Source organism: Salmo trutta, chromosome 18 (genome assembly GCF_901001165.1).
Source record: "Salmo trutta chromosome 18, fSalTru1.1, whole genome shotgun sequence".
In the NCBI taxonomy this organism is placed as follows: domain Eukaryota; kingdom Metazoa; phylum Chordata; class Actinopteri; order Salmoniformes; family Salmonidae; genus Salmo; species Salmo trutta.
The window spans coordinates 43,881,884-43,905,144 of NC_042974.1; the positions used below are offsets into that span (position 1 = coordinate 43,881,884).

The 23,261-nt window shown below is 45.3% G+C and overlaps 1 protein-coding gene across 2 annotated transcripts in view; it reads right to left on the bottom strand.

Moving 5' to 3' along the window:
• Positions 1 to 948: 948 nt before the first annotated feature.
• Positions 949 to 23,261, bottom strand: part of spock2 (SPARC (osteonectin), cwcv and kazal like domains proteoglycan 2) — a 62,584-nt gene continuing 40,271 nt past the window's right edge. For both annotated transcript variants that reach the window (XM_029698698.1, XM_029698697.1), the window contains 8 exons: positions 17,498 to 17,612; positions 16,816 to 16,921; positions 16,234 to 16,345; positions 15,982 to 16,119; positions 14,876 to 15,094; positions 12,635 to 12,697; positions 5,428 to 5,565; positions 949 to 2,073 (listed from right to left, as the gene is read on the bottom strand). In XM_029698698.1, coding sequence (XP_029554558.1) covers positions 1,946 to 2,073; positions 5,428 to 5,565; positions 12,635 to 12,697; positions 14,876 to 15,094; positions 15,982 to 16,119; positions 16,234 to 16,345; positions 16,816 to 16,921; positions 17,498 to 17,612 — 1,019 coding nt within the window. In that variant the 3' untranslated portion in view covers positions 949 to 1,945. The remainder of the gene's footprint in view (positions 2,074 to 5,427; positions 5,566 to 12,634; positions 12,698 to 14,875; positions 15,095 to 15,981; positions 16,120 to 16,233; positions 16,346 to 16,815; positions 16,922 to 17,497; positions 17,613 to 23,261) is intronic.

Genomic DNA, 23,261 nt, shown 5'->3' on the forward strand with positions numbered 1-23,261 from the left:
CCTGGGTTCAAGTACTATTTGAAGTAATTGAAAATACTTTAGCCTGGCTTGATTGATCTTGCCTGATGCAAAGGACCAATAGAATAGTCACAAAACTGAAAACCTCACCCAACTTGCACTTCATGAATGCTCAAAGTTTTTGAAAGATTTGAAATAGCATTTGAATCCAGATCTGTTGTAGACACTGAGGTAACATACGTTACGTTATGTCTTCTTCTTGACCCCACCCGGCCATTACCGGATTCCATCATGGCAGAAATATGATGCTGAGAAACATGATTTAAAAGGATGGATTACTTGTCCATTTCAAATAGCACAATACCAGGCAGTAGAGCTACAGGGGACTGGGAAAGCTGAAGACTCATACTTACATATGACAACATAAAGCGCCACAGTTACTGGTTTACATGGCAGTAGTTTATAGGTAAAGGAGCTGCGAAATGCCTTCAGGATGCTGGGTAGAAGGGGCATCTATGGTATTGTTTTGCTAGAATTGCAATGTGCAATATACGACCTAGATCATGTTTCAGCAAAAAAAAAAAAAAGTACATTATTGACATACAATGTAATATATGTTTTCTAGCCTCCTATAGATCTAAGCCTCAGAAACTGCAGAAAAAGGTTTTGCGAAATGTAGGGCGCCAGGCTGCCCTGCATTATGTACTCCTGCCACCATCATTACAAACACCTGCCTTCCCTCATCTCGTCACGCGCATCAGTGATTTATTGGACTCAATCACCTGTTTATTACCTCCCCTGTATTTGTCAGTTCCCCAGCTCTGTTCCCCACAGCTGCATTAACGTTCGTATGTCATTTTGTTACCTGGTTCTGACGCTGTTCTTGTCCTGTTCCATGTCTGTCCTACATTAAATGTTCCAACTTCCCGTACCTGCTTTTCATTACCGGCGTCGGTTTTTACACAAGGGAAGGACAGTATGACAGAGGAATATGGTGGCCTTGTTGGGCCACATAGAACCAATTAATTTTATTATTAAACACAATGTTGATCTGCAGATAATACAATGGACACTTGTCAATCAAGCAGTACAGTCTGCCAGTCTCTCAAGGCATTAGCAATACAGGACTAATAATAATAGTGGCAAATCTGTCTTCAGATACACAGTTTATTCACATTTAGGAGTGTAGCGTGAGAAACTTTATTCTATTAGACTTGATGAGACAGAGCACTACTGTCATATGAGGTGAAGCATACGGGATGGAATGGGGAAAGTCAAAGGATGCAATAGGAATATGCAATTAGTCTAAAGTGGACTCCTCTCTTTGTCTCCTCTCCATCTGCCCTGATCTGAAAGCCCCGGGTTGGTGAAAACAGTAAGGTGAAAGCCTGACTATAATTACCTGTCCAGTTTGTTCACATCAGTGCAGAGAAAGGAGGAAATAACGGAACGGAAGCAAGGGGAGGACACCACTTTTGACTATTGAGATGCACCCAATTGTGTCTCCAGTTCCTAACATGAGCACATAACCTCCAGTTGCTTCCTGCCTTTAATAAAACATTTTAAGCTGCTAAAAACTGCTCCATGAGAAAGTTGTCTTGTACATACAACAGAAAAAAGAACCAAGATATTCCCAGGTATTTAGGACACATCTCCTGACTCGTCAGACCACAGTTGCTAGCTATTGATATCACACATTGTCACGCCACCACACCCACCCCCCATCTTTCCCTCCAACCCCCTCCCTTAGTCCAGGACTGATTCAGTGTTGTTCAGAGTGTGTTTTCTCTTCAGGTTTTTCGGGATCATTGTGTGTGTGTGTGTGTGTGTGTGTGTGTGTGTGTGTGTGTGTGTGTGTGTGTGTGTGTGTGTGTGTGTGTGTGTGTGTGTGTGTGTGTGTGTGTGTGTAAGAGACAGAGAAAGCAAGAGAAGTTGAGATGCTCCGGTAGTAATGTTGGACCAGCTAGACTCCATTATTTCTTCACCTCTACCAAATATATCCTCCGTCATCCGCCTCTCCTTCCTCTTCCTCTTCATTCTCCTCCGCTTCTTTCTCTTCCTCATCCTCCCATCCGACCCCACTGCCAAAATCACCTGAATATGTCAGCGCCTCATCTGGAGAAGAGGAAGAGCGACACAGAGACAGACAGAGTAATGGGAGAAGAGGAAGAGAGACAGAGAGACACAGAGACAGAGGGATGGGAGAACAGGAAGAGAGACAGAGAGACAGAGACAGACAGAGGGATGGGAGAAGAGGAAGAGAGACAGAGAGACAGAGGGATGGGAGAAGAGGAAGAGAGACAGAGCGACAGACAGACAGAGGGATGGGAGAACAGGAAGAGAGACAGAGAGACAGAGGGATGGGAGAAGAGGAAGAGAGACAGAGACAGACAGAGGGATGGGAAGAGAGGAAGAGAGACAGAGAGAGAGGGATGGGAGAAGAGGAAGAGAGACAGAGAGACAGAGACAGAGGGATGGGAGAAGAGGAAGAGAGACGGAGAGACAGAGGGATGGGAGAAGAGGGAGAGAGACAGAGACAGACAGAGGGATGGGAGAAGAGGAAGAGAGACAGAGACAGACAGAGGGATGGGAGAACAGGAAGAGAGACAGAGAGACAGAGGGATGGGAGAAGAGGAAGAGAGACAGAGAGACAGAGACAGAGGGATGGGAGAACAGGAAGAGAGACAGAGAGACAGAGGGATGGGAGAAGAGGAAGAGAGACGGAGAGACAGAGGGATGGGAGAAGAGGAAGAGAGACAGAGAGACAGAGGGATGGGAGAAGAGGAAGAGAGACAGAGCGACAGAGACAGAGGGATGGGAGAAGAGGAAGAGAGACAGAGACAGACAGAGGGATGGGAGAACAGGAAGAGAGACAGAGACAGACAGAGGGATGGGAGAAGAGGAAGAGAGACAGAGAGACAGAGACAGAGGGATGGGAGAACAGGAAGAGAGACAGAGAGACAGAGGGATGGGAGAAGAGGAAGAGAGACGGAGAGACAGAGGGATGGGAGAAGAGGAAGAGAGACAGAGAGACAGAGGGATGGGAGAAGAGGAAGAGAGACAGAGCGACAGAGACAGAGGGATGGGAGAAGAGGAAGAGAGACAGAGACAGACAGAGGGATGGGAGAACAGGAAGAGAGACAGAGACAGACAGAGGGATGGGAGAAGAGGAAGAGAGACAGAGAGACAGAGGGATGGGAGAAGAGGAAGAGAGACAGAGAGACAGAGACAGACAGAGGGATGGGAGAAGAGGAAGAGAGACAGAGAGACAGAGGGATGGGAGAAGAGGAAGAGAGACAGAGACAGACAGAGGGATGGGAGAAGAGGAAGAGAGACAGAGACAGACAGAGGGATGGGAGAAGAGGAAGAGAGACAGAGAGACAGACAGAGGGATGGGAGAAGAGGAAGAGAGACAGAGAGACAGACAGAGGGATGGGAGAAGAGGAAGAGAGACAGAGACAGACAGAGGGATGGGAAAAGAGGAAGAGAGACAGAGACAGACAGAGGGATGGGAGAAGAGGAAGAGAGACAGAGACAGACAGAGGGATGGGAAGAGAGACAGACAGAGGGATGGGAGAACAGGAAGAGAGACAGAGAGACAGAGGGATGGGAGAAGAGGAAGAGAGACAGAGACAGACAGAGGGATGGGAAGAGAGACAGACAGAGGGATGGGAGAAGAGGAAGAGAGACAGAGACAGACAGACAGAGGGATGGGAGAAGAGGAAGAGAGACAGAGACAGACAGAGGGATGGGAGAAGAGGAAGAGAGACAGAGAGACAGAGGGATGGGAGAAGAGGAAGAGAGACAGAGAGACAGAGGGATGGGAGAAGAGGAAGAGAGACAGAGACAGACAGACAGAGGGATGGGAGAAGAGGAAGAGAGACAGAGACAGAGGGATGGGAGAAGAGGAAGAGAGACAGAGACAGACAGAGTAATGGGAGAAGAGGAAGAGAGACAGAGAGACAGAGGGATGGGAGAACAGGAAGAGAGACAGAGACAGACAGAGGGATGGGAGAAGAGGAAGAGAGACAGAGACAGACAGACAGAGGGATGGGAGAAGAGGAAGAGAGACAGAGAGACAAAGAGATGGGAGAAGAGGAAGAGAGACAGAGACAGACAGAGGGATGGGAGAAGAGGAAGAGAGACAGACAGACAGAGGGATGGGAGAAGAGGAAGAGAGACAGAGAGACAGAGGGATGGGAGAAGAGGAAGAGAGACAGAGAGACAGAGGGATGGGAAAAGAGGAAGAGAGACAGAGACAGACAGACAGACAGAGGGATGGGAGAAGAGGAAGAGAGACAGAGACAGACAGAGGGATGGGAGAAGAGGAAGAGAGACAGAGACAGACAGAGGGATGGGAGAAGAGGAAGAGAGACAGAGACAGACAGAGGGATGGGAAGAGAGACAGACAGAGGGATGGGAGAAGAGGAAGAGAGACAGAGACAGACAGAGGGATGGGAGAAGAGGAAGAGAGACAGACAGACAGAGGGATGGGAGAAGAGGAAGAGAGACAGAGAGACAGAGGGATGGGAGAAGAGGAAGAGAGACAGAGAGACAGAGGGATGGGAAAAGAGGAAGAGAGACAGAGACAGACAGAGGGATGGGAGAAGAGGAAGAGAGACAGAGACAGACAGAGGGATGGGAGAAGAGGAAGAGAGACAGAGACAGACAGAGGGATGGGAAGAGAGACAGACAGAGGGATGGGAGTAGAGGAAGAGAGACAGAGACAGACAGAGGGATGGGAAGAGAGACAGACAGAGGAATGGGAGAAGGAAGAGAGACATTGATTAATTCAATGTACCTGTATCCAAATATGACATTTCATTCAAAGTTGACTTCTGTTCCCTGCATGTATACTTCCCGGCTTTGATCAATTCCATCTATTTAATCTGAGAAATACATTTGTTTAAAAAAAGCACTGAGTGAATTTGACAGTGGTGAAGTAAAGGGCATGTGTTTGACTTTGTCTGGGTTTTAATGGCTATTTCTGGACCCTGCCAGGGGAGCCATTCTTATCAGGAGCAGGTTCCGTCCAGCCAGACAACCATTTATCTTGGAAGACTTTTCTCTCAGCGACAAGCGGCCCTTTAGAATGCAAATGATCCCTGACAACATGATTTGAATGTGGCACTGTGTCTGACTGCTGGTGGTGCTGTGGACCTAAGCCCTAGCTGACGCATAAAGGGTGCATTGTACCGGGTGTGTGTAGGGATCTGTGTGTGTGTCGAGGTTCTGCAACGAGTGTGTGAGCATGTGTTGGGGTACAGAGTGTGTGTGATGGATCAATACTGATCATTCGACAGTGTATGGGTATCAATACTGAGTGTGTGAGGGTGTGTGTGTGTTTTTGCATACCGCTTGTGTGTGATGGTCTGTAGCCAAGTGAGTGAGGTTCTATACGGAGTGTGTGCCAGGGTTTTCACCAAAAGTTTGAGATTTGAGAGCAATTGAACCCTGATGGTGTCTTACCACAGTCAGGGTTGCCGTGGATTCTGGAGCTGGCCAGTTCCCCACCGTGTTGGTCGACACACCAGCACTCTCCCCTGGCCTGATCACACTGTAGCTTTCTGTAGTATCCATCCTCATCACAGCTAGGGATGAACAGGCCTACGACACACACAAACAATGGGAAGTTACATACGGAGGCACACATGCTATTTTAGACCGAATAAATCTATATTTGCATTGCGGTGTATGTGATGTTACATTTTCATTAGCCTACTCCATTACAGCATTAGAGCGTTGGACTAGTAACCGAAAGGTTGCCAGATCAAATCCCCGAGTTGACAAGGTACAAATCTGTCGTTCTGCCCCTGAACAAGGCAGTTAACCCACTGTTCCTAGACTGTTATTGTAAATGAGAATTTGTTCTTAACTGACTTGCCTAGTTAAATAATGGTAATATAAATAAAAAACATATCAAGTCACTTGTGTTTCTATGCCTATTACTGACTATTCATTATCCTATGATTTTATATATTTTATTATACATGTTGTGGTTTGCATTAGAAGACAGCTTGGTCGTTTCACATGATAAAAAAGCTCGTTTTCACATGATTGTAGAAAGTAATATATATAGTCATGAAGGTGATCCAAACATGAACACCTGTGGCCTATAATAGCCCTAACTGCCTAACTGCTGTGGGTGCAGCTATAGGTGCACATTCTTTCCCAACATTAACACTTCTGAAATGCATCTGAATAGGAACATAATGCATACTGAATAGACACATGCCCATTGTGTGGAGGGACCTTGATAGTCCAACAATAGACTGGCAAATCACTAGTATGCTAATAACCCCAAGATTTTTTTACTAAAAAAATATTTCCTCAGCAGTCTTTAATTTCTGAGGAGGTCCAATGGAGCAACAATGACACCCAACTTTGGAACTACAGAACTCAAGTTTGTCCTCTCTGTGCGTGGAAGCAGAATCCTGGGGCATGGCGGATACACCTATAGAAAGAAACGAGATCATGGCCAACAAATCAATCTGGAAATGCACCGAGTACCATTCATACTCGTGCCGAGATTGCATTGTCCTCACTGACAGGGTTATCTCCAAGGTATCTGGAGACCACAACCACATTCCAGATGGAAAGCAGATAGAAGTCCGACAGGTACTGAGAAACTTGAAGAAGAGGAGTTTGGAGACTGAGGAAAGCACGCTGCGTGTTTTGGAGCCTGCTACATCAGCCGTGACAGGTGTTGTAAGGCAGTATTTGCCCTCAGAAAATAACTTGAAAAGGTGTATACAGAGGTACTGGCAAAAGAACAAAGACAAGCAGATCTCGCCGGTACTGGGTCCAGTTCCTGGGGGCAATGGTACGGCAGTGGGTGGAGGCCAGGTTAGACCTGCAACCCTATCCAACCTGGTAATATCTGAGATCTACCAAACCACGCATTGTCAAGACCTGTTCCTCCAGCACAACAGTGGGCCAGGCCCAGACAGGCTTCTGATCTTAACAACCAAAGACAACTTGTAATTCCTGTGCAACTGCGATCCCTGGCTTGCAAATGGAACATTCAAGGAGGTCCCACGTCTGTTCCAGCAGGTGTATACCATCCACGGAATTCCCACATATTCACCAAATGAAGACGACCTGATGCGACAGGAGCACGTGATTGCAGCAGCCATTATTATGTTGCCTGATAATTCTGAGGTAGGCATCATCATTCACTAGCCTATTGAAGTTGTTTTAAAGGGATAGTTTACTCTTTTCTTTTTTTGCTCATTTTCGACATCCCTGGGCTGTGGTTGTTTCCTCCAAACCTTTAAAACGTTTGTTAGCTGGTTATTTAGCAAGGTTGAGAATAAGAATATGAATCTGGCTAGCATTTTTGGAGAACGTAGCAATGCTAGTGGAAATGGGTAGTTTCAGTTAGTGATGCATTCAAAACCATAAAATATGGTAGGCTAATAATAAAATAGGCTCATAGTAATGTGAGTATAATATGTATAATAGGCTATTGCAACAAGCTTAAAGACAATGGCAAATGGGTGTTTAACATGTTTCGATCTTTTGATTTCAGAAATGTGGAACTACTAAGATGCTGTCCTGAAGGACATGGGGAAGGCCAATAACATCACAAAGGGCTGTTGTCGGTCATTTGTGGGGCATATTACCTTATTCCACAGTGACAAAACCCACAATCTGTTAGTTCTTCGATGCCTTGCAACTACAGCAGCATAGGATGACACTGCAGAAGGAGCAGTACCTCGCTGGTAGTAAACCGCTACTAAAGTTGCAACGTCTGCACAGCAGCCAGCAGGAATTGAAGCAGCTCGTGGAGGACTACCAGTATAAACCACTGGTATAAGCCACCTTCAGTATAAGCCACCTTCAACCACACAGGAAAATGACTGCCCTGCAAAACTTATGAGAACAGAGAGCAACTCTCAACTGGCACACCTGTTCCTGGCACCTTACTGCATTGTTCATTCTTTTTTTGTTTGTTATTTTCAGTCTTTGGTGCTTATTTTTTATCACTGTTGGAGAAATAGGCTATTTGTAAATAAAATGTTAATTGTGAGTTTTATTTTTCTTAATTTATTCTGTTGCATCAAGAGATCCATGTTCAAAAAGCATTTGACTTGCTGATGTGTGCAGGTTAACATCTACAGTTAGACCTGCATACGATCTTAATTTGAGCCAGTTTGCTACAGCAGGAAAATAATTCATGGAAAAAGTCGAAATTACAAACTTTAAAAGCCTTTTTAAACCTTAAACACAATACAAGTTAGAAATGTCATGTATTGCAGGAACATTCTCCTGCAACAGGGTGATTAAGATCCTCCATCTATAGGCCAGTAAGCTATACATTCTGGCAAGCCATCAGCCATATTTCACATTTCCTGAACACATATCCATTCATTAAGGAGGCAGGAGATGGAGGTGAATAACTGTAGTCACTACCATAGAGATAGAATGACAATCTAATTCTAATACTCTATGGTCAGCATACTACTGCTGCACCAAGGGGCTGGCTAATGACAAGAGAACAAGGACAGACATGCTCTGAATCTGGACTAGTTAACCTTTACAAGACTGCTGAGACACTTTGGAATACATCAGCATCTACTGTATGTTATAATAATATAATATATGCATTACTATTTGAACAGCCTCCTACAGAGGGTCAGAATTTGCTCCCCAAAAAGGAATGACATTGGGATAGGATGTCATAGGACTTCTATAATGTAAATGCAGAATAAGTTGAAAAATGTGTTCATGTAAATAAATGACATAACGTTGCATTGGGTTGTATTCTTATCAGCTGAGGCAGCCCTCTAGTCCCTGAGTGATTGGCTTTCAAGGGAACTGTGTCTGAGTATCACAATTTGCCCAGCCTCCTCTCTGCTCCACTCCGTGTCCTTGAAGAGCCTTGATACACAGCTTAGCCAAGTCAGCAACACACACACACACACACACACACACACACACACACACACACACACACACACACACACACACACACACACACACACACACACACAGTACCCACGATATGCATGCACAAGCACGCACGAACATGCAAACACAAACAAACCCGAAAACCTCACACACGATATACACCGAGTGTACTAACAAGGAACACCATCCTAATACTGAACTGCATCCCCTTTTGACCTCAGAACAGCCTAAATTCGTCGGGGCATGGACTAAAAGGTGCCGAAAGAATTCCACAGATAGGCTGGCCCACATTGACGCCAATGCTTCCCACAGTTGTGTCAAGTTGGCTGGATGTCCTTTGGGTGGTGGACCATTCTTGATACACACCTGCAACTGTTGAGCGTGAAAAACATCAGTTTTGCAGTTCTTGACACACTCAAACCGGTGCGCCTGTCACCTACTACCATACCCCGTTCAAAGGCACTTAAATCTTTTGTATTGCCCATTCACCCTCTGAATGGCACACATACACAATCTACAGTGGGGGAAATAAGTATTTGATCCCCTGCTGATTTTGTACATTTGCCCACTGACAAAGAAAAGATCAGTCTATAATTTTAATGGTAGGTTTATTTGAACAGTGAGAGACAGAATAACAACAAAAATATCCAGAAAAACGCATGTCAAAAATGTTATAAATTGATTTGCATTGTAAATAGGGTAATAAGTATTTGACACCCTCTCAATCAAAAAGATTTCTGTCTCCCAGGTGTCTTTTATACAGGTAACGAGCTGAGATTAGGAGCACACTCTTAAAGGGAGTGCTCCTAACCGCAGCTTGTTACCTGTAAAAAAGACACCTGTCCACAGAAGCAATCAATCAATCAGATTCCAAACTCTCCACCATGGCCAAGACCATGCAATTTCTAAGTAAAAAAAGGTATTAGGTGAACAATAGATAAGTAAAGAAATAAAAACAACAGTAAAAAAGACAGTGAAAAATAACAGTAGCGAGGCTACATACAGTAGCGAGGCTATAACAGTAGAAAGGCTATGTACAGGCACCGGTTAGTCGGGCTGACTGAGGTAGTACAGTGGGGGGAAAAAAGTATTTGATCCCCTGCTGATTTTGTACGTTTGCCCACTGATAAAGAAAGGATCAGTCTATAATGGTAGGTTTATTTGAACAGTGAGAGACAGAATAACAAAAAACTTATCCAGAAAAACGCATGTCAGAAATGTTATAAATTAATTTGCGTTTTAATGAGGGAAATAAGTATTTGACCCCCTCTCAATCAGAAAGATTTCTGCCTCCCAGGTGTCTTTTATACAGGTAACGAGCTGAGATTAGGAGCACACTCTTAAAGGGAGGCCAAGACCAAAGAGCTCTCCAAGGATGTCAGGGACAAGATTGTAGACCTACACAAGGCTGGAATGGGCTACAAGACCACCGCCAAGCAGCTTGGTGAGAAGGTGACAACATTTGGTGCGATTATTCGCAAATGGAAGAAACACAAAAGAACTGTCAATATCCCTCGGCCTGGGGCTCCATGCAAGATCTCACCTCGTGGAGTTGCAATGATCATGAGAATGGTGAGGAATCAGCCCAGAACTACACGGGAGGATCTTGTCAATGATCTCAAGGCAGCTGGGACCATAGTCACCAAGAAAACAATTGGTAACACACTACGCCGTGAAGGACTGAAATCCTGCAGCGCCCGCAAGGTCCCCCTGCTCAAGAAAGCACATATACATGCCCGTCTGAAGTTTGCCAATGAACATCTGAATGACTCAGAGGACAACTGGTGAATAGGGTTGTGGTCAAATGAGACCAAAAAAGAATTCTTTGACATCAACTCAACTTGCCGTGTTTGGAGGAGGAGGAATGCTGCCTATGACCCCAAGAACACCATCTCCACCGTCAAACATGGAGGTGGAAACATTATGCTTTGGGGTGTTTTTCTGCTAAGGGGACAGGACAACTTCACCGCATCAAAGGGACAATGGATGGGGCCATGTACCGTCAAATCTTGGGTGAGAACCTCCTTCCCTCAGCCAGGGCATTGAAAATGGGTCGTGGATGGGTATTCCAGCATGACAATGACCCAAAACACACGGCCAAGGCAACAAAGGAGTGGCTCAAGAAGAAGCACATTAAGGTCCTGGAGTGGCCTAGCCAGTCTCCAGACCTTAATCCCATAGAAAATCTGTGGAGGGAGCTGAAGGTTCGAGTTGCCAAACGTCAGCCTCGAAACCTTAATGACTTGGAGAAGATCTGCAAAGAGGAGTGGGACAAAATCCCTCCTGAGATGTGTGCAAACCTGGTGGCCAACTACAAGAAACGTCTGACCTCTGTGATTGCCAACAAGAGTTTTGCCACCAAGTACTAAGTCATGTTTTGCAGAGGGGTCAAATACTTATTTCCCTCATTAAAATGCAAATAATTTCATAACATTTTTGACATGCGTTTTTCTGGATTTTTTTGTTTCTTATTCTGTCTCTCACTGTTCAAATAAACCTACTGTTAAAATTATAGACTGATCATTTCTTTGTAAGTGGGCAAACGTACAAAATCAGCAGGGGATCAAATACTTTTTTCCCCCACTGTATGTCTCAATTGTCTCAAGGCTTAAAAATCCTTCTTTAACCTGTCTCCTCCCTTTCATCTACACTGACTGAAGTGGATTTAACAGGTGACATCAATAAGGGATCATAGCTTTCACCTGGATTCACCTGGTCAGTCTATGTCATGTTCCTAATGTTTTGTACACTCAGTGTATTGCATCACACACACATGCACAGTCCGCATTGTGTCACAGACACACACTGCCATGTGGTTAGCATCACACACACAGTGGTGTAAAGTACTTAAGTAAAAATACTTTGAAGTACTACTTAAGTACATTTTTGAGTATCTGTACTTTATTTTACTATTTATATTTTTGACAACTTTTACTTTTACTTCACTACATTAATAAAGAAAATTATGTACTTTGTACATTTTCCCTGGCACACAAAAGTACTTGTTACATTTTCAATGCCTAGCAACACAGGAAAATAGTCCAATTCACACACTTATCAAGAGAAAATCTCTGGTCATCCCTATTGCCTCTAATCTGGCAGACTCACTAAACACAAATGCATTATTTGTCAATTTTGTCTGAGTGTTGGAGTGTACCCCTAGCTATCCATAAATAAATAAAAACAAGATAATTTTTCTGTCTGGTTGGCTTAATATAAGGAATAAGAAACATATATTTTCACTTGTACTTTTGATACTTTTGTATATTTTAGCAATTACATTTACTTTTGATACTTAAGTATATTTAAAACCAAATACTTTTAGACTTTTACTCAAGTAGATTTTACTGGGTGACTTTTATTTTTACTTGAGTCATTTTCTATTAAGGGAGCTTTACGTTTACTCAAGTATGACAATTGAGTACTTTTCCCACCACTGCACACACACACACCCTGATTCCTGCAGACCCTAGCCGTTTGTCTGTATTGAGCTATAATCCACCGGGCTGATCAGGGGATTATCCCTGCCTTCTGCTTGGCATCTGTTTAATGAAACTCCTCTATCAGTGATACACACACACACACACACACACACACACACACACACACACACACACACACACACACACACACACACACACACACATATTGTGCGCATACGCACACTAACGTGTGGAACACACTGGCACACAAATGTTCACTCAAGCACAGAGCACACATGTTCATCTGGGAAATGTGAATCATGCAGGAACATAATGCATACCCAATTTCTTCTTGCCTCCCTCCTGTACTTGGATCCTCTCCAGCTCACCCAGGCAGGGGGGCTCTGAGAGGGAAACACATCAATGCTTCAGTACATCACTCCAATACACACAAACACTAAAGCACACGTGTGCGTGTGTACACATTGGGTTGAGCTTTTATTGGTAAGTCAACGGTAAACTTTGAAATCAAGGCTTAGGAAATCTGTAGAAAAGAATTCAGAAGTCAAACCTTCACACAAATCTCCCATTATTATGCATGATTTAAATTCTACTTTGAACAACTGTGTTTCTCAGGTTCCCCACTCTGTAGGCTATGCAGTGGACTTGGACTCCACAGAAGCGTGCCCAAAATGACACCATATCCCCTACATACTGTAGTGCACTACTCTAATGGGCTCTGGCCAAAAGTAGTGCACTACACAGGGAATAAGGTGCCATTTGGAATATAGTCAGTGGCTCCAGCCAGGTCCAGTGGTAAACACAAGTCTCGTCTGGTTTCTGCTCGGCTGCTTGGCTGACACACATACCGTCTGTGAGAGCTCTGGGAGGACCAGCCTGTCAACAAGCTACCGTCATCTTGTTACTGCACAATGGTGGCCATTCCCCCAAAACAACAATGGGGGAGACAAACTGTGACGGACCGTGAGAGGGGAAAAAAGGGTGAGGGGTGAGAGAGAGGCGAGAGGACACAGAGTTTTCTGTACCTGTACGTTGTGTAGCCATGGTGACAGTAGGGAACTCTGAATGCCAGGTTACATGAAAAACACACACACACTCCACCCCCCATCTACACACACAGTATCCCCCATATTCACTCTCTCCGGAAACAGAGTTACCAGGCAACGGTGCAGACCTTACCGTCTCACTCTGTCTCACACACACACACACCCACAGTGACACACACTCTGTCACTCCCTCACAGATACACTCCCCTCTCCCCACAAAATACTCACTCACTCTCTCTCACACACACACACCCACAGTGACACACACTCTGTCACTCCCTCACAGACACACACCCCTCTCCCCACAAAATACTCACTCTCTCTCACACACACACACCCACAGTGACACACACTCTGTCACTCCCTCACAGACACACACCCCTCTCCCCACAAAATACTCACTCTCTCACACACACCCACACCCACAGTGACACACACTCTGTCACTCCCTCACAGACACACACCCCTCTCCCCACAAAATACTCACTCTCTCTCACACACACACACCCACAGTGACACACACTCTGTCACTCCCTCACAGACACACACCCCTCTCCCCACAAAATACTCACTCTCTCTCACACACACACACCCACAGTGACACACACTCTGTCACTCCCTCACAGACACACACCCCTCTCCCCACAGTATACTCACTCTCTCTCACACACACCCACACCCACAGTGACACACACTCTGTCACTCCCTCACAGACACACACCCCTCTCCCCACAAAATACTCACTCACTCTCTCTCACACACACCCACACCCACAGTGACACACACTCTGTCACTCCCTCACAGACACACACCCCTCTCCCCACAAAATACTCACTCTCTCTCACACACACCCACACCCACAGTGACACACACTCTGTCACTCCCTCACAGACACACACCCCTCTCCCCACAAAATACTCACTCTCTCTCACACACACACACCCACAGTGACACACACTCTGTCACTCCCTCACAGACACACACCCCTCTCCCCACAGTATACTCACTCTCTCTCACACACACCCACCCACAGTGACACACACTCTGTCACTCCCTCACAGACACACACCCCTCTCCCCACAGTATACTCACTCTTTCACACACACACACACACCCACAGTGACACACACTCTGTCACTCCCTCACAGACACACACCCCTCTCCCCACAGTATACTCACTCTCTCACACACACACCCACCCACAGTGACACACACTCTGTCACTCCCTCACAGACACACACCCCTCTCCCCACAGTATACTCACTCTCTCACACACACACCCACCCACAGTGACACACACTCTGTCACTCCCTCACAGACACACACTCCTCTCCCCACAGTATACTCACTCTCTCACACACACACACACCCACAGTGACACACTCTGTCACTCCCTCACAGACACACACCCCTCTCCCCACAGTATACTCACTCTCTCACACACACACACACCCACAGTGACACACTCTGTCACTCCCTCACAGACACACACCCCTCTCCCCACAGTATACTCACTCTGTCTCCAGAAGCAGAGGCACCACTCGGCTGTAGACACCTTCCCGTCCCTGTAGGAGTCGCAGGAGTTAAAGAAGGGTCGGATGCAAACCTCATACTTGTCCAGGTTAATGGCTGCCAGCTCGGCCTGGTCCAGATACAGATCACTGTTGGTGTCCAGCTTTGAGAACATCCAACCTATAGAGTCCTTACAGCTGGCCACCACGTTCCTGTCCATGACTACAGACAGAGATATGAGACACATATTAGAGAGAGACACACACACAGTGAAAAGGGGGAGGGGGAATGAGTTATAATCCACATATACAGATCAAATATTTATAACAGTGGTAGACGTCAGGATTACAGTGAGTCAAAATGTCACTAGATTGCAAAAGAAAGGAGAATGTCTTCACTGTTGCATCTGATACAGTATGTTGCTGGTCCTATTTTAATCTGACCTGATGCAGTTCTGGCCCTATAATAACTTAACTGTCTCTTTTTTCTTATCTACTGTATTTGTTTACTTTATTGAGACATTTATGCAATGACATAGGGTGAGACATAGGGTGAGACATAGGGTGAGACATAGGGTGAGACATAGGGTGAGACAGACAGGTGAGACAGAGGGTGAGACATAGGGTGAGACATAGGGTGAGACATAGGGTGAGACATAGGGTGGGACATAGGGTGAGACATAGGGTGAGACATAGGGTGAGACATAGGGTGAGACATAGGGTGGGACATAGGGTGAGACATAGGGTGAGACATAGGGTGAGACATAGGGTGAGACATAGGGTGAGACAGACAGGTGAGACAGAGGGTGAGACATAGGGTGAGACATAGGGTGAGACATAGGGTGAGACATAGGGTGAGACATAGGGTGGGACATAGGGTGAGACATAGGGTGAGACATAGGGTGAGACATAGGGTGGGACATAGGGTGAGACATAGGGTGAGACATAGGGTGAGACATAGGGTGAGACATAGGGTGAGACATAGGGTGAGACATAGGGTGAGATAAGGAGATGAAAGGGTTGGAGCGGAATTTGACCCACCATCTCTGGTGGGGAGAGGAGTATACGTTACCTCTAGACCCCAGGCTCTGCATCGGTTCTATCTCTTACCTGATCCAGTGTTAGCCCCTGCAGGGTTGCTGCCTCCAGTCTTGCTGTTGTTGTTCAGCTTGGCATTGCCCTGCAGCAGCTGGAACCAGTCCCTCAGCCTCTCCCCCAGATCAGAGAGGTCCTGCCCTGTACAACTCTCTGAGAAGGAAGGAGAGAGAGAGAGAGAGAGAGAGAGAGAAATTGTATAGCATTGCAGTTTTGTGTGTGTAAGCATGTGTGTGCACATTTGTGTGTTTGCATGTGCGTACTTACCATGCTTGACCTCTGTCTCTGTGATGGGCGCTGTGGTTGGACAGGGACAAAGACCTGAACACTTCATAGTCAGCTCCTTCCCTGTGAGGCACGCCTGCTGCTCCAGTTTACACTGTAACACACATCTCTTATCAGGCTATGTTTCTCTGGGTTTTGTGGTAATTATCAGTGAATTAAAACCCGGCTGTTGTGTTGTCTTTCCTGAATCTAGAACATGTACTTAATGGTATAAATACTGTTAGAGGTGAACAGTGTCCAGAGATAAACAACACAATGACAAAGGGTCGTGATAAATAGCCTCAGAGGAACAGGAGGACCAGAGGGTTGTTGTGGTGAGGCATCTCTCGCATGTGTTTTTAGTGATTTATGCTTTGTCTTCTGGGACTGTCTCTGACCTTGTTGAGAAATGATATGTCGAAGAGGAAACAGGAAATGAAATGACTATGCTCTATTCATCTAAAGGCTTGTTTCAGAGAGAGATCCGAATTAAGGCGTACAGTCAGTCGACAGTTACCTTGATGAATATTTAATCTGTATCTGGGATTGAACTAAATTCCCCCGTCACTATGTGTGTTGCTATACCTGTGACGCGTAGTTGTGTCCGTCAGAGCCACACACAGGAACAGAGGAGGAGATGGGGCAGGGCCGGCATCCTCCTTCAGGAGACCTCAGGGAAGGCTGCTTCAGTCTAGTACACAGAGGGAACAGAGGTACTATAATGCCTACCATGGCTTGGTGGCTACAATAAAGTACTTCCCCCGTGAACCATTACAGTAAACTGAGTTCTATACATCAGTTTGTTTTGAATGAATTCCACCTCATAATAATACTCTATATTTATATTAGATTTAGTGAAAGCTTGTGCTGTTTTCTACCCGGTAACACATCCACAGACATGCCCTGAGGATCCTTCCTCGTATCATAACAACCACAGGGTATTTATAGAGCTAGAGTTAAACCTGGGGAGGTACAGTAACTGTGCAGTACAGTACGCCAAGAGGTGTTTAATCATCCGTCTACAGCACAGCAGCAGAATAATGAGGGAAAAGCACTTTTAGGGCGCTAACCATAGAAATAGACTCTCATTCTGTGACAGCATACTGTATCTAGTCCTTGAAGGCCACAGTGTGTGTGCGTGTGTGCATGTGAGTGTGTGCGTGCTTGCTTGCGTTAGTATGTGTGTGTGCGCTCACACATTTATCTCTTTGAGTGCATGGCAAGTCAAATTCATCAACCATCTTTCTTGAGGGCTAGACACACTCACCTGTGCTCAAGCTTCTTGCGGTTGACACACACAGCCCTTTGGTATCCCTGGGCGATACACACCTTGTGTCGACTACACTTTACCTTCTGACAGGGGTCCTTGGTGGTGTCAACATCTATGGAAAGACAAGGAGATCAGACGATAGAAATCTCTCGGTGTTTCTCGCCTTCTCCCTCCCCTTTATCCATCTCATTTTCCGTGCCTTTTCTGAGGAAACGAGAAGAGCAATCTTTCTTCCTACAGTATGTATGTTTCTCACCTGCTCTCTCTTCCTGTGACTATCCAGTTCTCTTTCGCTCTTTGCTTGCCTCTTTCCATGCTTGACGTAAACCTTCTGCTGTTTCACTTTCTCCATTTTCTTTCTTTCTGTATTCCACCCCTCCCCATCTCTATTTTCTAAGTTACTTTTCTTCCATTAACTTACTAGTTGCAAAACAATGTAAGCATTTGCATGTCGGATGGTGGTAGTCTAACAGTGCAGTTCAACATAACTACTCATTCATTTGGCAAATAATGGCAATATTTACATGTCTGAAGGTGGAAGTCCACCCTTCCTCATATAGCCATTACAGTGACATGGGCATCAACTTCACTACCCAGTAGATAAAGCCAATCAACAGGCCTTCCAGGTCCAGATGCTGTCAATTATAGGTCCCCTCTGCTCTTAGGTCTAGGGGAAGGACCTTCAAGGGACTGTGCTCTGCCAACGGGTCTGTTCCAGGTGGTGTTGCTCTTGTGTTCTGACGTGTCAATTAGCATGTGGTTCAATGCTAAAACCATGCATTTAACACTTCCTCTGTAGGTGAAGACCTAGGAGCAATTCTGTTTTTTCTTCAAGGGGCCTAGATGGATTTTATAGATGGTCTAGAATGGTCTTTCTTCTACCTGTGGTGCTGTGAGGGGTAGCAACTTCATATCCACGCTCTCACCTGCACCTGAAGCTAGAAGTAATCAGAAAGGAGCGTGCCTGCTGGCTTGTGAGGGATCCCAGCTGAATCTCATGGATTAAAAGACGTCCTCCAGCAATTTTTTTACTTTTTCTGTTAAAAAGCGATATCCCAAGTATAAATACAGTTAAGTCTACACAACTGCAAACTTCAAGGAGTAGGGCATTCAAGGAGTTGGTCTGATGGGAATCCGTGATCCCCCCTGCTTGAGGAACAACAGAGGAGCAAATGAGAACAAAAGAGGAAAGTCCCCTGGCATGGCTGAGGGAAGAAATTATGATTGGGGGGTGCTGCCAGAGGGGTGTAACAAATGCCCATAATAAAGCATTAAATGCATCTATAATTGCATTTGCGTAGTGGAATACAGTTGAGCAGACAAGTTTCTAGGATTTCCACATTACTTTTTTTTGCAGTATTTCTTTTTTTACATGATGGATGATAGATGATATTAGCATAATACTTTTTAATACCACACAACTAACCGAAATGAGTGGCTACTCTGACAGTGACAAACAGAGCAATAAAAACGACCTGGTCTTGAATGCAAACAATAGTCCAGGCCAATTATGAGACAGATATAATCCCTATAAACAACGGCTTGTGTGATGATACAAGCTCTCTAATCACGTTGAACCACCATTCTCCATTCATGCCTGCCAAGTATAAACATTTCCATTTCTATAAACTCCATTACTGCTGTTGTATTAAACTTATGAGTGCACCATTTGTTTGTGCTGTGAACGGTGTAGGAGCCAAATAGGTTAAATTGGTCCAATTATTCCAATTCATGATGAATTTCAGTTGTATGTGTGTTTGCCACTAATCCCCTGTCAAGCATGTGTACCCCCTCTACAGGCCAATGGAGAACACTGTTAAAAGGAATACATGCTCCAAGGCCTGCACATCTATCACTCCAGTGTTTAATTGCTAAATTGTAATTATTTTGCCACTACGGCCTATTTATTGCCTTACCGCCCTAATCTTACTTCCTTTGCACACACTGTATATGGACTTTTCTAATGTGTTATTGACTGTACGTTTGTTTATTCCGTGTGTAACTCTGTGTTGTTTGTGTTGCAATGCTTTGCTTTATCTTGACCAGGTCACAATTGTAAATGAGAACTTGTTCTCAACTGGCCTACCTGGTCAAATAACGGTGAAATAAAAAATACAAAAACCAAGGCCTACTGGGAGTGACTGGAATGGCAGCACACAGTTTTTTGACCATACCAGACTAGGGTTGAATGGCTTGAACCTGGTTGCCCAAAACCACTCCCTTTTCCCGGGATAAATAACTGCGAGAAACCGGTAAATTATAAAAAATATTTATATGAACAGCATAACATGAAATGGAACTGTTAAATGATATGCAATGTCTACATCTGGCTTCTCTACGGCCTTGTCTCTGCATGATGAATCATCAACGCTGCGGGTGTGGACAGACAGCCCATCTCAGTATGGAGCGCAGTTCACAATGCATGTAGAGCTATCTCATCATGGTAACCTTTTTCCTTGTGACAGGTAGGCCTACATTTGCTGCAGCATAGCCTATTCTACAGTAATATAATGCATAATAAGCTTCTAACGTACAGCCTCTGTCTCTTGAGCAATACACATGCTGGCCTCTCTCCTTAAAAAACGCTCCTTAGCGAGTCCTGTTATGTTTGTTTTTTTAAACAAACAAACACTTGTTCTCAGTTGAAGCTGACGTTTATCTTAAAGAGTAGCATCTCAAAAAACAACAGAAATAATACCACCAAATCACTTAGTCATTTCCGATAAAAAAACATACAAAAAATAGACCGTTCAATTGATGATACGAATCATGGATGCTATACTAGACAATCAGTGATCCCCCCACCCCTTTTAAAGTAGGCATGAAAGGAGGTGATAAAGTGAAGGTGAACAGGTCTAGAGCGCACCCTTAGAGGTTTCAGAACGGGTGCTGCAGCGACAGCAACAGGTGCCTGTGGGGCTGGCACTTGTACTTCAGTTAGGGCCAAGGGAACGTCTGCCACTGGTAGTTAACCACTCAAGGTGGCATCAATGGCAGAGTGGGGACATGCAGGAGGTGGCACCTTCCTCAGTTGGCTGGCATGCCAGCGAGAGCCGTCAGTCAGTTGAAATGTTGCTGGGCCCAGCTGACGACGAACTTGACACAATGTTGACAAGAAGGTGCAGAGCAGCTCTATAGTGCAGCAGAGTTTGCGACAAAGACTCAGTGAAGGAGCAACCCTGAGCTAGGTGCGCCCTCAGTCCATTTTTCAGGGTTTGATTGAACCAGTGACTCGGTCTATAAAAAAGTGGTCAGATGAAGCAGATGCTAAACTACAGGACTGCTATCACAGACTGGAACAAGTTCCGGGATTCTTCCGATGGCATTGAGGAGTAAACCACATCAGTCACTGGCTTCATCAATAAGTGCATCGAGGTCGTCGTCCCAAACAGTGACTGTACGTACATACCCCAACCAGAAGCCATGGATTACAGGCAACATTCGCACTGAGCTAAATGGTAGAGCTGCCGCATTCAAGGTGCGGGACTCTAACCCGGAAGCTTATAAGAAATCCTGCTATGCCCTCCGACGAACCATCAAACAGGCAAAGTGTCAATACAGGGATAAGATTGAATCGTACTACACTGGCTCCGAAGCTCGTCTTATGTGGCAGGGCTTGCAAACTATTACAGACTACAAAGGGGAGCACAGCCGCGAGCTGCCCAGTGACACAAGCCTACCAAATAAGCTAAATCACTTCTACAGTGAGGGAAAAAGGTATTTGATCCCCTGCTGATTTTGTACGTTTGCCCACTGACAAAGAAATTATCAGTCTATAATTTTAATGGTAGGTTTATTTGAACAGTGAGAGACAGAATAACAACATAAAAATCCAGAATAATGCATGTCAAAAATTTTATAAATTGATTTGCATTTTAATGAGGGAAATAAGTATTTGACCCCTGTGCAAAACATGACTTAGTACTTGGTAGCAAAACCCTTGTTGGCAATCACAGAGGTCAGACGTTTCTTGTAGTTGCCCACCAGGTTTGCACACATCTCAGGAGGGATTTTGTCCCACTCCTCTTTGCAGATCTTCTCCAAGTCATTAAGGTTTCGAGGCTGACGTTTTGCAACTCGAACCTTCAGCTCCCTCCACAGATTTTCTATGGGATTAAGGTCTGGAGACTGGCTAGGCCCCTCCAGGACCTTAATGTGCTTCTTCTTGAGCCACTCCTTTGTTGCCTTGGCCGTGTGTTTTAGGTCATTGTCATGCTGGAATACCCATCCACGACCCATTTTCAATGACCTGGCTGAGGGAAGGAGGTTCTCACCCAAGATTTGACGGTACATGGCCCCGTCCTTAGATGCGGTGAAATTGTCCTGTCCCCTTAGCAGAAAAACACCCCCAAAGCATAATGTTTCCACCTCCATGTTTGACGGTGGAGATGGTGTTCTTGGGGTCATAGGCAGCATTCCTCCTCCTCCAAACACGGCAAGTTGAGTTGATGTCAAAGAGCTCCATTTTGGTCTCATCTGACCACAACACTTTCACCAGTTGTCCTCTGAGTCATTCAGATGTTCATTGGCAAACTTCAGACGGGCATGTATATGTGCTTTCTTGAGCAGGGGACCTTCCGGGCGCTGCAGGATTTCAGTCCTTCACGGCGTAGTGTGTTACCAATTGTTTTCTTGGTGACTATGGTCCCAGCTGCCTTGAGATCATTGACAAGATCCTCCCGTGTAGTTCTGGGCTGATTCCTCACCATTCTCATGATCATTGCAACTCCACGAGGTGAGATCTTGCATGGAGCCCCAGGCCGAGGGATATTGACAGTTCTTTTGTGTTTCTTCCATTTGCGAATAATCGCACCAAATGTTGTCACCTTCTCACCAAGCTGCTTGGCGATGGTCTTGTAGCCCATTCCAGCCTTGTGTAGGTCTACAATCTTGTCCCTGACATCCTTGGAGAGCTCTTTGGTCTTGGCCTCCCTTTAAGAGTGTGCTCCTAATCTCAGCTCGTTACCTGTATAAAAGACACCTGGGAGGCAGAAATCTTTCTGATTGAGAGGGGGTCAAATACTTATTTCCCTCATTAAAACGCAAATTAATTTATAACATTTCTGACATGCGTTTTTCTGGATAAGTTTGTTGTTATTCTGTCTCTCACTGTTCAAATAAACCTACCATTATAGACTGATCCTTTCTTTATCAGTGGGCAAACGTACAAAATCAGCAGGGGATCAAATACTTTTTTCCCCCCACTGTACTACCTCAGTCAGCCCGACTAACCGGTGCCTGTACATAGCCTTTCTACTGTTATAGCCTCGCTACTGTATGTAGCCTCGCTACTGTTATTTTTCACTGTCTTTTTTACTGTTGTTTTTATTTCTTTACTTATCTATTGTTCACCTAATACCTTTTTTTACTTAGAAATTGCACTGTTGGTTAGAGCCTGTAAGTAAGCATTTCACTGTAAGGTCTACACCTGTTGTATTCGGTGCACGTGACAAATAAACTTTGATTTGATTTGAACGGAGTTCTTCTGTTCGGTGGGGCGAGATGCGCAAGCCACTGGTTTCTCAACACCGTCCTGAAGCTGAGAAAGAACCACTCTCACTGCTGCGGCTGACGCGTCACAGGTGACCAGAGTTGGGCTGGTGAGGTTAAAGTGGGCCAGGACAGAAGGTGGTCAGCAGTTCTTTGAGAGAGTGGACAGCCTGTGCACAGTCAGGTGTCCAGGCCCAGTACACCTCCTTCTTCAACAGCTGACACAGAGGGGAAGTGATTGCCAAGTACTGGGGCAGGAAGCGCATGTAGT